Here is a 14,292-nt window from a genome sequence, read left to right on the forward strand (position 1 = left end):
AGAAAAAAAAAAGGTCCATGAGACCGACACAAGTGGATCAGCGAAAATGGGAGAAAACATCATACACACAAACAAAGTTATGAACTATTGAAGTTTAGAGAGTAAGGCAAATTGAAAACTTTTAGTATTTTGCGATAGAGGTTTCAAGTATTTATATAGTTCTCCAATCATTTTGCTGATATTTTATGCACAAGTTCGCAAATTTTATTTTTCTTAATATTTTGCCGGACAGAACTTATCCACTGAGGGGGACATGCACAACGGTTGTCACTATATCAAAAACAATTAAAAACAACTATCAAAAACATTTCTGAAGAAAAATGAAAATTGTTTACTCCTTGTGTACAAACTGACTGGAGAGCTGCTCGACACATACGTCACACTGAAATGACAATTCGTCTGACTATCTCACCCAAACAACATATTATTGGGAAGGAATTTCTCTTTAATATCTTCCAGAATTTGCACAGAATAAACTTTTTCGGTCGCCATTGTCAGGATATGCGGCCATGACATTATCGAATGCCAGTATGAGTCCTTTTTGCTGTTTTTTTTTTTTTATTGCCTCGGTTTTTAGTGGTCTTTTGGGGGGGGGAGGGGGAGGGATGCTGCATCAAACGAACTATTCTTTGTTTGTTAATTCAGTGATAAAATCTCATCTCATATCATGTCGTAACGCTTTTCAAACACTTTCACTTTGACATGTCTTGTAAACATAGGTCGATATTTTTGGAGGAAAAGTGCTTTCAATAATGTATACCTCACCTCACTTTCAGTAACTCGTACACAAAGAAACATGCACTCATATCATGAAATATGTATTATGCTTGTTTGTGTGTTTTTTTGAGTGATCCAATTCCACTTTTCAATAAATCACTCTTTTCCGTCTCTATATTTACCTTTTTGTCACCATTGCGATGTGCATGCCTACATTGCCTCTCGTTATATAACCATTCTTAGTTATATCTTGTGTCATACTTTGCGACTTGTATTTTCAAATTGGTTAGTTGTATGAATTGACATGTGTACTCTGTATGATTTATTGTTTTTGTTTGCGTATAAACAAAATATGATTAGACATAATTATATGAAACAGAATAGATGAATTAATGGGGTAAAGATAAACGTCTTGGTTTTTCTTTCCTCCAAAGTCTTTAGCAGGGGGAAGTTTTTATAGACACCTACCACTTTTGCAACCCCTTCCCAACAAAAAATAAAACAAAAGAAAATAAAACGAACACACCAAAAAAAAATTCCAAATATTTCGCAGCATGAGCGTTTCTCCTGATACCAAGCTGAAATGTTTTATTTTAAAGAGAGAAAGAACAAATAACGCAGAGCATAATTAACTTTCTGCGTGTATATGTGTGGAAGTAGCTACTTACAGTATGTATGTATATATATATATATATATATATATATATATATATATATTCACACACACACTCAGCAATTTACTTTTGTGCCTTGGAAAAGAAAAATAAATGTGTTCACTTATGCATAAAGTTTCCCTCTTTATTAACCTACCAGGTTGAGAGCCAAATCAATTGCCTTTAAAGGGGATGGCTAGTAACTGAACAGTGGGAATCAGTGGGAGTGCTAGGGGATGATTGTTCCAATCTTTGTGGGATTCATTTAAGAGTACATTATAATCTAATTGTTGTGTGAAAATTATTTGCTTCAGAATGGTCTCATATTCAAGTAATGTGCAGTTTAATGTTTCTAGGTTAGCATGCCTGTACAGTGACGGGGCGATCGTTAACGGCCCGTTAGGATTGGAACAATCATCCTCCAGTATTCCCACTGATTCCCACTGATCAGTTACTAGCCATCCCCTTTAATATTTTGATACGTTAAACTTGAGCCAAACATTCTATGAGAAACATAAACTTGAAAAAGTGTTTGCTTTTTTTTTCTGAATGTATATTATATATATACACATATATATTATATACATATCTATATGTATGTATATATAATATATATATATATATATATATATATATATATATATATATATAATGATATTATGGTGTGTGTGTGTGTGTGTGTGTGTGCGTGTGTGTGTGTATGTGGGTGTGCGAAAGTTTATGTGGGTGTGTGTTGCCATCGTTGATTTATACTCATGTCAGTGTAGCATCAGGAGTCATGCCTGCAAATAAATTACACAGAAAACAGAAAACACCACACACACACATGCACACTAACTCACAAACACACACACACACACACACACACACACACACATGCACACTCACTCACACACACACACACACATCCACATCCACAGATAAAAGTAATCATATCCATATCCAGGGATCACTTTACCTGCAAACCACTGTGTGTCATTCAATTGCCCATTAAAAACACCGGATAAAGGGGAAAAGGTTTCCTTCAATTCATCTGGCTCGTCTAGACCCATCTATGGTGGCATTCATGAATAAAACATCTCACAATAAAGGAGCGGAAAGAAGAGGTTCCATCTCTTTTTAGCCTCCAGTGGTAATTGCAGAGCGCGGTAGAAACACAAAAGCTTATTAAAGTGTTATTAGCTCCTCTAAATAACGCAAATGGACGACGTACACGCTTTTAGATGACAAAGCAATTCAAAGTTCAGCTGGTTACTGACGTTGTACTGATGTCAACGCTACTTGCATTTGAACCGATTCATTTTGAAAAGAACCATTGTGGTATTGAAAATTTGCTTTCTGTTTGTATTGAACGATTAAATAGAATTAAAAAGTTCGCTCATTTGTAAAAGTAAATTTCTCTACGTGTCAAATTTTCCGCGCAAATGACAGCCCTTAAAATGCGTTTCTCAAATTCTACGTATACAGTATCTGAATCGTACTTTGGGGGAACTTTTCTCTCTGAGCGATTTTTGTTTGTTCAAAAGTCAAGTGCAAAATCATATCTTACTTCGTACAAAAGTAATCAGTCAACATATTACAATAAGAAAATAAAATGTGATCAAGATTATGGTATCACCATTTCACGCATCACAGATCGATAGAATATTTCAGCCTGATATAATGTGACTGTAAACAAATTCTCTTAAATGCTGAAAAAAAAAGAAGAAATCCAGCATGGAGGGAGTAAAACTAAGGGAAACAATTCTTCAAGGTTTTATTTACATAAGATCTTTTTGAAACAATCGCATTAGAAAAAGACATCATTATTATTTAGATATTACTATTAGCACGTTATTACTTGCACTCATTAAATCCAATGTAGAAGAAATTACTCCGAGCACATTATACATCCAGAAAGTGGGACCGTGTAAATTTCCGATAAAATGCTTTTATAATCGAATGTTTAATTCAGTTTTTGAATTTTGTTGCTTGATTGTTAATTCTGCTCAGGTCATACCCGAGAAAAATTTCTCACTGGATGTTGATAAAACAGGGGCAAATCCTTCATCCACGACCAAACTGAAAAAAAGGGTATGTATTGATCCATATGTGCTAAAAGCTAGTGGGGATTTTGATGTTGGCAGCCTCAATTGTCATGGGTTTGATGGCTTCACCGTTATTCTGTACGCATGGTGTTCAACATGCATAAAACAGTATCTAACCCAATCGAATGGTCGTCACTATTTCGACTCTAGAATTTGACCATTGTATTCTATTGAAAAGGGAGACACATATAACCTCATAAACTCTCTGGCCATTTAAAGGACAAGTCCACCTTTATAAACATAAGGATTGAGAGAATGCAGCAATATTAGTAGAACACATCAGTGAAAGTTCGAGGAAAAATGGACAATCCGTTCAAAAGTTACGAATATTTTAAGTATCTGTGAAGTCACTGCTGGAAGAAAAGACTACTACAGTGTATGATGTCACATGCGTACAACTATATAAGGAAAATAAAAAGGGAATTTCACAAAACTCTACTTTTTTAATAAAGTGCACATTTCTTCGACTTGCTACTGACGTATGTTAAGGGTAGTATTATTCCCCCCTGCCTTCTGAAAGAGAGAAGTCGAGTGTTCTTTTGTTATGCGAGAAAAATGGAAATCATGTTGAATTTTCTTTATTCTTTCTTTATATCGTTGTACTCATGTGACATCACAAGCTATAGTAGTCTTTTCATCCAGCCGTGACTGAGCAGAAAATTAAAAAATTCATAACTTTTTAAAGGATTGTCCGATTTTGCTCAAACTCTCACTGATGTGTTCTGGTAATATTGCTGCATGCACTCAACCCACATGTCTATGAAGATGAACTTGTCCTTTAAGGAATCAGTTCTGCGGTCGCAAACAGCTCTCTTGAAGGATAAGTTAACATGTCTGACAGCTCCCTAAATACATCCTGTCTATAAACATATCCATCCCCTTCATATTCTGTGTTTGTAGCTATAATATAAGGTCAGAATTATCAAATTTCAGCATGTTGGTATTCGTGCTGTGGCTCTATAGTGAGAACGAATTAAAAGAATAGAATCGCCATCACACTGAGATTAACTCATAAAACTTGTCAAAAGCATCAGCGTCTTTTACCCGATAAAAAAAGAAAAGGCAAGACATCAGGTTTGGATACTACGAAATGCGCATGCGCCACGGCGAGCACAATCACACAGCAATAATCATCTGGTGAGATGTTTAAGGTACTAAGTAATCCATCTACGTAACAACTACCATGGTCACGTGTTTGTCTACTTTCCTCACATTGAGTGCGCGGATGACGGCGTTGGAGCTCCATATAAGTAATTCACACCTAATGTGATTATCGCCAGTGTTTCTTTCGACTCTGTTTGTTCAGCAACATTATAGTTTTCGACACCAGAGGGTAAACCGCATCCTTGGAAAGGTTTGTACAGTTTGGCAAATATTTTAACATTAATAAAGTAGCAACGTGGTGTTATCTATTAAGGATTATCTGTTTGGTGTATGACATTTCTCTAAGGGTACGTATAGCTGTAATTATTATTCCTCTTTTATCATGGACGCTTCATATGAATAGTTTGATCACATAACCATGATAATGGTTTAAGTGTCATTTAAGTTCATTGTCAAATAGAGAAAAGTATTACCTTTCAGTGACACCTCACTTGCTACATTATCAGGAATATTCTTGGATCTATAATTGAAAACATCATATATTTTGTAATTATTTTTTTAGCAGAATCTATTGCAAAAATCTCAATTCCCCTCCCCCTAAAAACAAAAACAAAAACACACACCTCATTTTGGAAACAAACTTTCGTAAACCTGATTCAAGAGAGGGGATCTTGATGAAGTATCTTGTTTGACGATGTGAGAAAATTGTTGGAGAGGTTACAGCTCCGATTAAAAGAGCTTCCCTATCTCAGGGGAAAAAAGACCGAGGAATATCAATCGTGTGGTAGCAAGTTTTTGGGTCCGGTAATATCCAAGGTCCAGGCGCTAGAATTCAACTCCATTGCTCTATAGCTTTTTTTTCTTCTCTTTTTTTTTCTTCAGGAGACTCTGAGCTCCTGTTTCGAAGTAACTTGCTTTATCATATTTGTAATTTTATCTTCTATTTCAATTTCAATTTTAATTCAATTCACTTTATTGATAATCATAAAACTGAGGTATAACCAGCGTAGAATGTGTCGGGGAGTTCACAAAGAAAGCCAAAGGCTTGAGCCAAATGTGATCCCTTTGTAGAGTTGAATACATAAAAATATACAAATACAGATTCGGAGTTTAATTCAGAGTACTTCATGATAGTTACGGATTACATACTCAAATAAAATAAGATATGAAACATATGGTAATGTAGGATAAACCCATTCCAATCATATAAACTTGGTTCAATAATGCCCCACTGATGTGCTTTGCAATTTAGGTAAAAGGAAGTACATGTATACCATATGTTTCAATTACCCTCTTATATAGGCAAGCGACGAATTTTGTACATGAATATGTCAAGGAACCAATTCTTCTTCATAAGGTCCTATAATCTAGAATTTCAGAAACTGAGCTGAGGTTTCTTAAGTATGAACAATCCGTTTCCTAAGATTAAGAGGTCATGCAAGAGTTTTTGAACATCGTTCTTTTCTCTTGTGTTATTTCCTCAGGAACCCCATTCCATCACCTTTAAAGTTAGAAGTCTACACATAAATCATTAATATGATCAACACTACGGAGATGACAGCTTCCGTGTTCCCCAGACCTATCGTGAGCTATCGGCTTTTCCTCACTTTGAGCCTATCTGTGGCCACCGTCGTCACCAACGCGGCAATTTTAGTTGCGTTCGCGAGGCAGAGGCGGTTGTGGACCTACACCAACTATTACATCCTCAATATGACCTTGTCCGATCTCCTGGTAGGCATCCTAATAATGCCCCTCCGCTCTACCATCATCCTTTACGGCGAATGGGTGTTTGGCCGGGTAGCTGGAGCGGTTTTCTTGATGATGCAGAATGGATGTCTTGGCGTTTCTGTGATGGGTGTAGTGGTCATCACCATTGATCGTTACCTAGCAACGATGTATCCGATGCAGCACTACATGAGAAGGAGCAAGCTACTGGCGACAGTTGCTAACGTTTTTACCTGGCTCATACCGTTCCTCTTTTGGTTCTTCTTCAACCTGGTGTGGTTCTTTCTCGTCCCTAACGATCTTACAACCGCCCAGGGTTTACCGAGACCTAATTTTACCAGGACATTGGGCTTGGCGGTGATGACAAATACCATTCGGTTTGTATGTCCACTGTTTATCATCATGATCTTGTATTTACGAGTATACCTTCAGATCCGCACTGCCCATAGAAGGCGAAAGTCAAAATTGCTAGCCAGCGGTTTATCCAATCTCCGTCAAAAGCAACAAATGTGCTTGGGAGGGGAATCAACAGATAGACATTGGCGAGTTGAGATATCAAATGTGTCTCAAGAAAGCTGTCAGAGCACCTCGGACATAATGGCGGATCCGACCGAAATAGCGACCATTTCAAAGGAGGTCTCAAAGCAGTCCTTCGGAGATTTTGATGTAGCGGGTTTGAGGAATCAACCAGCTGGTTGTGAAGCTCCCCGGGATAACGCTACCCTGGATTACCCCGAAGCCAAAGGCAAAGTCCAGGTATCAGCGTCGGTCAAACGCGAATCTGCCGCGGAAGGACGAAAGGCCATGAAAACACTAACTTTCATTGTAGTTGCCTTCGCGTTGACCTGGTTGCCGAATATCATGAGTTTCACAATTTACAGTATATCACCAGCCACGTACAGGAAAATTAATAATGCTATGAATTACACAGAAGTGGCACGATGGATTACCTACAGCAACAGTATGCTCAACCCAATGGCATACGCCATGGCGCAGCCTTTGATTCGTCGGACAATTGTTTTGACATTCTGCAAGAGATGCCACTGCATGGCTAAATGCTTCTAGCCCTTTTTGGTGAGAACACTCACACCATGATGGGTTGAGAAGATTGTATTTAGCAACAAGAACGTGTATGTAACCATAATGATTTGGTGATCTGTAAAGAAGACAAATTTCTGATTTCTGTTTAGATTTGCATATGCAAGTTCGAAGAAAGGCCTAATTCAGATATTTTGGATGGGATTTCTGGAGTAAGCCATTCAATTGTTTCAAATATTGATCGTGTGTAGAGGGTTTGAAAAGAAATTACAGATAATGTCAACACTTTCTACAGGGCTGACAAAAAAAAAGATCAATGCAATATTCGATAACATTAAAAGTGGCACCTTCTTTCTTTTCTTTTTTTGGCGAAAGAAAAAAATCTTCGCAATATCAATTAGGCACAATATCGCAATCAAGACGCATTTTGGATGCTCTCAAAAGAATTAAAACTAAATTTTAGATTTCATAAAAATCCTGTCCATAGGCAAACACTGTGTCTAAATGATGGTGAAAGTAGGTAATAAGTACGTGTACCGTATGTACTATAACACATCTACTTCAAATTCACAGCTAAACATGTTCTGATCTTAACGTCATCACCTTTCTGCACGTGTGTTCAGAATGAACAGAACAAAAACATCACTGGCTATATTTTACATTTATTATGTCTGCACTTTTACCTATAAGATTTTTGAGTAACATTTTTTCTACTGACGTAGCATTAACAATTCAGTATGATTCTGCAGACCTATTACTAATTTTTCGTAACTTTTCAGAAATTGTATCAAGTGAAATAGCTATCATGCTGTTGTCTTAAGAACAAATGTCATCAAGACCGCAGTAGGCATGATAGGCACTGCTATACAATATTTTGTTTATTGATAGTAACTCGTCTTACTCTGTGCAGCAGGATAGTTATTACATAGCATGTTACATGTCTTTGCATTATACGTTTTGAGGGTGCACGTCAAGAATTCAGGTGCTGTTCGTTATTCCGAAGGTTCGCTATTCCGAAGAAGGGTCGTTAATCCGAAACACGCAAATTCCCTATACCTACAGGTAGTGTCGAGCTCATGGGCTGTATGACTCGTGTGGCGGTATGACTCGAATGGACTTTTTTTTCCCAATGTCGAACTCATGGGCTACATGACTCGTGGGGTGCTCGTCTGCCGGGATGACCCCGTTTTGGCAGGATTTGAGGAGAGTATACGTTATTATGTCTAACGAGAGAAGTAAAACATAGAACAGTGTAGCTATTGAAAAATGATAGTCAAGCATTGTACACAACTATGAGGAGAAGATTGTCTCCCTGATCCTGGGAAAAGCGATCACCACGTTTGTAAACTCTTTTGGAAACATGTTAACATGGTTAACATGAATTGTAATGTCCGTATTGATAAAAGACAAGTTTCCTATAAACTACGTAATATGACATTATCATGAATTTATTCAGGCCTGTTAACTGTACCTCATACGGCTGGTCCATTTCATGTGATCCATTTACACAAGAAAGCAGACCTGTAAACTCTTTCAACTTTCTTCTTTAAACAATTTTACAGCTCCCAATTCAAAATCATAAGTATTTTTCCGATTTCCCCCATACAATTAGCTTTTCCTCTTATTGCCATTGTAATGACACATGATTTTAATGTTGATTTCATTGTACATTCATAGGCACGATAGGGGCCTATACATACTTTTACAATTTTTTCTTTTTTCCTTTGTGTAATGATTCAGTTTGTATTCTTTTTTTGTTGCTACGCGGTTATTTAGCTTATGAGGTTGCTGAAAAGCATTTTTTTTGGTCTGCTCGCATATCCTTTAACCATTATTGAATGAAACAAGTCCAAACTCACATCAAAATGATGGTTCACATGGGTGCAGTAACAAAATAAAGCAAGCAGCAAAAGTTCTATTTAACTGACGCATAAACGAGAACGTTCAGTATTGGTTTTATTAAATGAGGTGATGAGGTTAAATGGGATTTCAGGCCATCATAAGTCTTCTTTATAATATCCTGTGTTCGAAAATAAAATAAAGAAGAATGGATGGTATGTTGTGAGTCACGTCCCTATGTTCTGTTGCTGTGTTCTGTTGAAGAAAACATTGAACTAAATTGAATTGAATGGAATGGAATTTTATCAAAATGGCTACGAAAGAGCTAAATGACGCGAGGTTGCAGTTACTGCGTCATTAAGCAAAGACATGATTTCCATGATGCGTTTCAGATAAAATATCTAGCACTTCATCTTGTCCGTGTCAAAGCATCAGCTTGAATTAGACGTCAGGATTATTTTCACGCTCTTGTGTTTCTTACATCTTAAACCAGAACAGTTCCTTAGGATACGTGACGATACTCAATCGTAATGATTTTTATTTTCTGAATCACAGGATTTCTATGTATAATATATATTTCCCTCATCATAATGATGTCTTGATATTAAAGCTGTTAAAAGCGTGGATTGAGATAAGAAATAAATGACGTTTTAAAGGTGTATAAAATGTCAACCAGGTTATGTGTGTTTGTGTTTAGGAAAGAAATAAGCATTGCCGGATGTAAACTGAGAAAGCGCTTAAATATAACAAGTCAATATTCTTGCAAGTGTTGCCTAATTATGAGATGCAAGGATGCAAATTCAAGGATTCAATGACAAAATATAGGCCTACTGCCGTTACTGAAATTTAAGTATATATACGTCCAGCAAAGCACATTTGATTATGCGTGCCGAATGAATGATTAATATATCGGACAAAACCGACAATGTTGCAGTAGGCTCTATGGGAAGGTGGTGCGTAAATTCAAAATGAGTAATCAATTTAAAATGTATGACGTAGTAGGAGTAGGAGTGTAATGTGCCTAACAAAAGGACTTTGCTTTCCTAACATCAGATGAATCGGAAACACTGGGCCATTCTTGAAAACTTAAACACTACGTGGGAAGATTCTAGAATAGGCGGTGACATAGTCCTGTGAAACAAACTCACACACACGTACACACACACACACACACACACACACACACACACACACACACACAACAAAAAAACAGCTTACCAAATGGACGAAGATGGAGCTAATTGTCAGCTTATTGGCAGTGCCGTGCAGCACTTCCTTATTTGCATGCCAGAACGCAACACGTTGACCAACACGTTGACATCTAACGTAGATAGCAAGGTTCTGTGATAACATTTGTGTGTGTGTGTGTGTGTGTGTGTGTGTGTGTGTGAACTTGGTATTTTCTAGGTTTGATATGATTTTTCGAATATATTGCATCATTTCAGTTTCTCGTTCAAAAGAGTTTGTTGTGCACCTGCAAGGTAATTTCCTTTCAGAAATAATAAAATCCTACAAATCTTTACTCTTTTTCTCCTTCTGCCCAATCTTCTCCCAGAGAAGGCAGATGTAAGACTAGATGAATTTTGTTTTGCTTGCGTGCGCCAAAGTAAAAGCTGCTTGAAATGAAATTATGACTTAGAAAGCTTGACGTATGTCGTTAAGAAGTATTTCAAAAATTTGTTTCTGTGCAGCAAATGATATCTACCTCCACACACACACACACACACACACACACACACACACACACACAAAGGATTGTACATGTTTGATCACCAAGTCACTATATATAGGCCTATATATGTTACTTTATTTACTTATAAATATATATATATATATATAATAGTTAATAAAAACATTATATATATATATATATATATAGTTAATATAAACATTGTATTGTATATGTATATATATATACAGACGCATATATACATATATATATATATTATGCATATGACAATGACAGATATATAAAAAAAAACTTTATGTGCTGTGTGTGTAAGTCCACATTGTAAATATTTTCCAGGCTTTTACCCTTACGTCATATTTTTGCCCCCCGTCATTATAACGGAGTCGGTGCAAATGGTCTGTTCGTCAGTCTGTTCCCGTATGAAGTCTCAGCCATTTCATCTATTGTTATGCTCGCTTCACGTGATATACAGGAAACTCTTGGCGGTCTTTTACGACACCTTTTATCCCCTGTTCTCCCGGATGTTGCTTGATATAGTCGGCTTCCATCTAAATATCAGGCCATGAAGTCTTCTTTTATTCCATATAGAACAACTATTGAGAGAGCGAATTCGCTCACTGTACACTGATGAGCTATTATACGATGCTCATGAAGAGATCATCGAACCTTACGATTGAATGGAGTTACTGAATAGAGCTATCGCCAAAGGGAGGGGAAAAACACAGTCCATAAGTTACGAAAGCCAAGTAAGAGATGCGTTTCAAGGTTAAAATATATAAAAAGAGAGATTACAATCAAAACTTTTTCTCTCAAATCACTAATCAACGTCAAGAAGAATCAAAATGATAAAAACACGTTGGCAGTACGTGTTGCATATCTAACTTGAAAAGTCTTCAAAGAACAGTATCTGCCTGTTGAGCAGTGAAAATGAGAAAACGATCTAAATTCTTCATTAAACTGCGTGATGAATGCTCGAGTCTTACGATAACCTATGTATGGTATGGTATGGTATGGCATGGAATGGTTTATTGATCAAACTTCGCAGCCAAAGGGCTGAATTGTGTCTGATTTACATCGATAAAAATACAATTAGACAAAATAACTTACGTCTACAAAACACGAACAAAATACAATCATTACGACAACAAAAACACAAATCATCAGAGCATCAGTAGTGGAAATACATTCAGTATATAAATTATATTGCAATAAAAACAGAGTTGAGTGAAAAAAAAAAAACCCGTTTTACATAATACATACTATGAACCTTATACATGTATCCTCCAGTAGTGACGTATCACAACCCTTTAAGCTAATGAAGAGGGTATAGAAGAATAAGGGAGGGGGCGTGGAATGAGGAATGTAGAGAGACAGCGGATGCTATATGAAGTGTGAGGCTGAGACAGGAACAGAGTGAGGGGGAGAGAGGAGAAAAAAGAAGCAAAGGCTGGGGGAAAAGAAAAGGGAGGCACAAAGCGAGAGCAGGACAAATGTGAGAAGATAAAGGGAAGGAGAAGAGGAGTGAGTAGAGGGGAAAAGGAAGGAAAGAAAGGGAAAGAAGATATATGCGTCTGGACAAATATAAAAACAGACAATTCAAACAAAATGGACATACAGATGTAAACACATTTTTGCACTTCAGTTGAAGGACGAATACTAACATAAACATATTTCTTTATAAACTTCTGCATATAACTACTTCAAATTAATCAATCTTCGTAACAGTTTTTTGATTGTAAAAATATATACAAAATTAAATGCACCAAACAAATCTGAACATTATTATACAACAACAGTAATGATAATATGATTCCAACATTAAATAAGTCAGAAAACAAAGAAAAAGTCAATGTTTTCCCTCAATGAAGAATCATAATTCTAAAATATGGAATAGTAAGCGGTAACGTGGTATAAAATTTGATGAGGAAAAATGCATGCATGGCTATACGTCAAGTCGAAACCTCAGCTCCTTTCTCTCAAAGCCTCCCCCTCTCCATAACAGATATACGCTTTATGGTGGTTTTGAAATGACTGTCAAATCCCGTCAAAGATAATTTTTCTACCATAACCATTTTAACCTGTTTACCAATACTATAGTCGTGACAGGCTTCACGCTTTACAGACTTTTCACGATCTTTCCCAATGGAAAATCTGCATAATCTTTCTGAAGAGTATAGATGATCCTCATCTTTTGCAGAATTTAACAAAGAAAAAAGCTGAAGAAGCTCGACATCTTTAAGGCTTTAAACCATATCGCTTTGTTTCATTAGATATGTTGATGCGGGTAAAAAAATAGATAACATGATAGAATGAAAGAGAACATGACTCCAGCATTTCAAGTAAAATTTCATTGAAAACCCAAACCCACAATTTACCGTCAAAACAAACAAATAAATAAACAAACAACCGCGTGAAATAAACAGACACCAATTCAACGCATAAACCCTGAACTATAATTTTGAGAAGGAATAACAAACGATTCATCTCATCATTTTCTTATCTTTTCAGTATTCGCTGTCTCAGTCAATTTTGTATTTCAAAGCAATCCAGGCAAAATGCCCTCAATTACTATTGATGAAAGGTAATAAATATGAAAGGATATGAATGATTGTCCATGCGAAAAAAGAGAGAGCTGGATTTTATCTTCCCAAAACAGCACGGGAGAAGAAGAAAAGAAGCGAAGAATCTGGCATCTTTTACTCGGTAAATCTCTTTGACAGTAAAATGTCATGAGCCACAAGCGCTATTCATTGAAGGCATGAAGAAAAAATCTTTCTTTTTCATGAACGTTCGTTTTCAAATGAATGGCTGTATGACTTTTCTTCAACTGAAAGTCCTCCTATTAACGAACTTTCGCGATTCAGGAATTTTCTTAGGCGCGGCTATATGTTGAACTTTGTTAGCCATATATTTGAAATCTCGATATATGTCCATGACTTTGATACGATCCATCTCCTCAGTATCTCTTTTCTTCTCTCTGCTAGGACTTAGCTTCATGCTGTTGGTCATTGTGTGTCCAACGATATCAGCTTTCAATGGCTATACAAAGTCTTTTGAAATCTGGCGAAAGAAGAGACACGAACTCGTGCAACCCTGAGACTGTTCGGAAATGACATCTCTTTGTTTATCTGACCACGCTATATAAGATGACCTCAAAGAGCTGCGTGAACAAAACAAACAACTACAAACATATCACACACACGTTATATATGTGTATCATACATACAGACATACACACACATACATAATGGAGACATACACATAAATATGTATAATTGTTATCTCTTTCTTTATATATATATCTATGTATATCATAGAAATATATGATTTAAAGTGAATAACAAGTATCTAATCTAACACGTCATTTAAAACAACCATCTGAATTTTTTTTTTATATGTAGGCATTAACTGATGATCTATATTAGGCTCCCATTTTTTC

General features: G+C 36.4%; 1 protein-coding gene across 1 annotated transcript; it reads left to right on the forward strand.

Moving 5' to 3' along the window:
• Positions 1-6,115: 6,115 nt before the first annotated feature.
• Positions 6,116-7,351, forward strand: LOC139711002 (5-hydroxytryptamine receptor 1A-like). The gene has a single exon (XM_071622918.1). It carries the CDS (start codon positions 6,116-6,118, stop codon positions 7,349-7,351), a length of 1,236 nt encoding a protein of 411 aa, XP_071479019.1.
• Positions 7,352-14,292: the final 6,941 nt, after the last annotated feature.

The sequence above is a fragment of the Diadema antillarum genome, unplaced genomic scaffold (assembly GCF_040938485.1).
Source record: "Diadema antillarum isolate AM-2024a unplaced genomic scaffold, OU_Dant_1.0 seq00001598_RagTag, whole genome shotgun sequence".
Classification (NCBI taxonomy): domain Eukaryota; kingdom Metazoa; phylum Echinodermata; class Echinoidea; order Diadematoida; family Diadematidae; genus Diadema; species Diadema antillarum.

Coding starts and splice junctions, on each gene's coding strand:
- LOC139711002 (XM_071622918.1), top strand. CDS start 6,116: ATGACAGCTTCCGTGTTCCCCAGACCTATCGTGAGCTATCGGCTTTTC.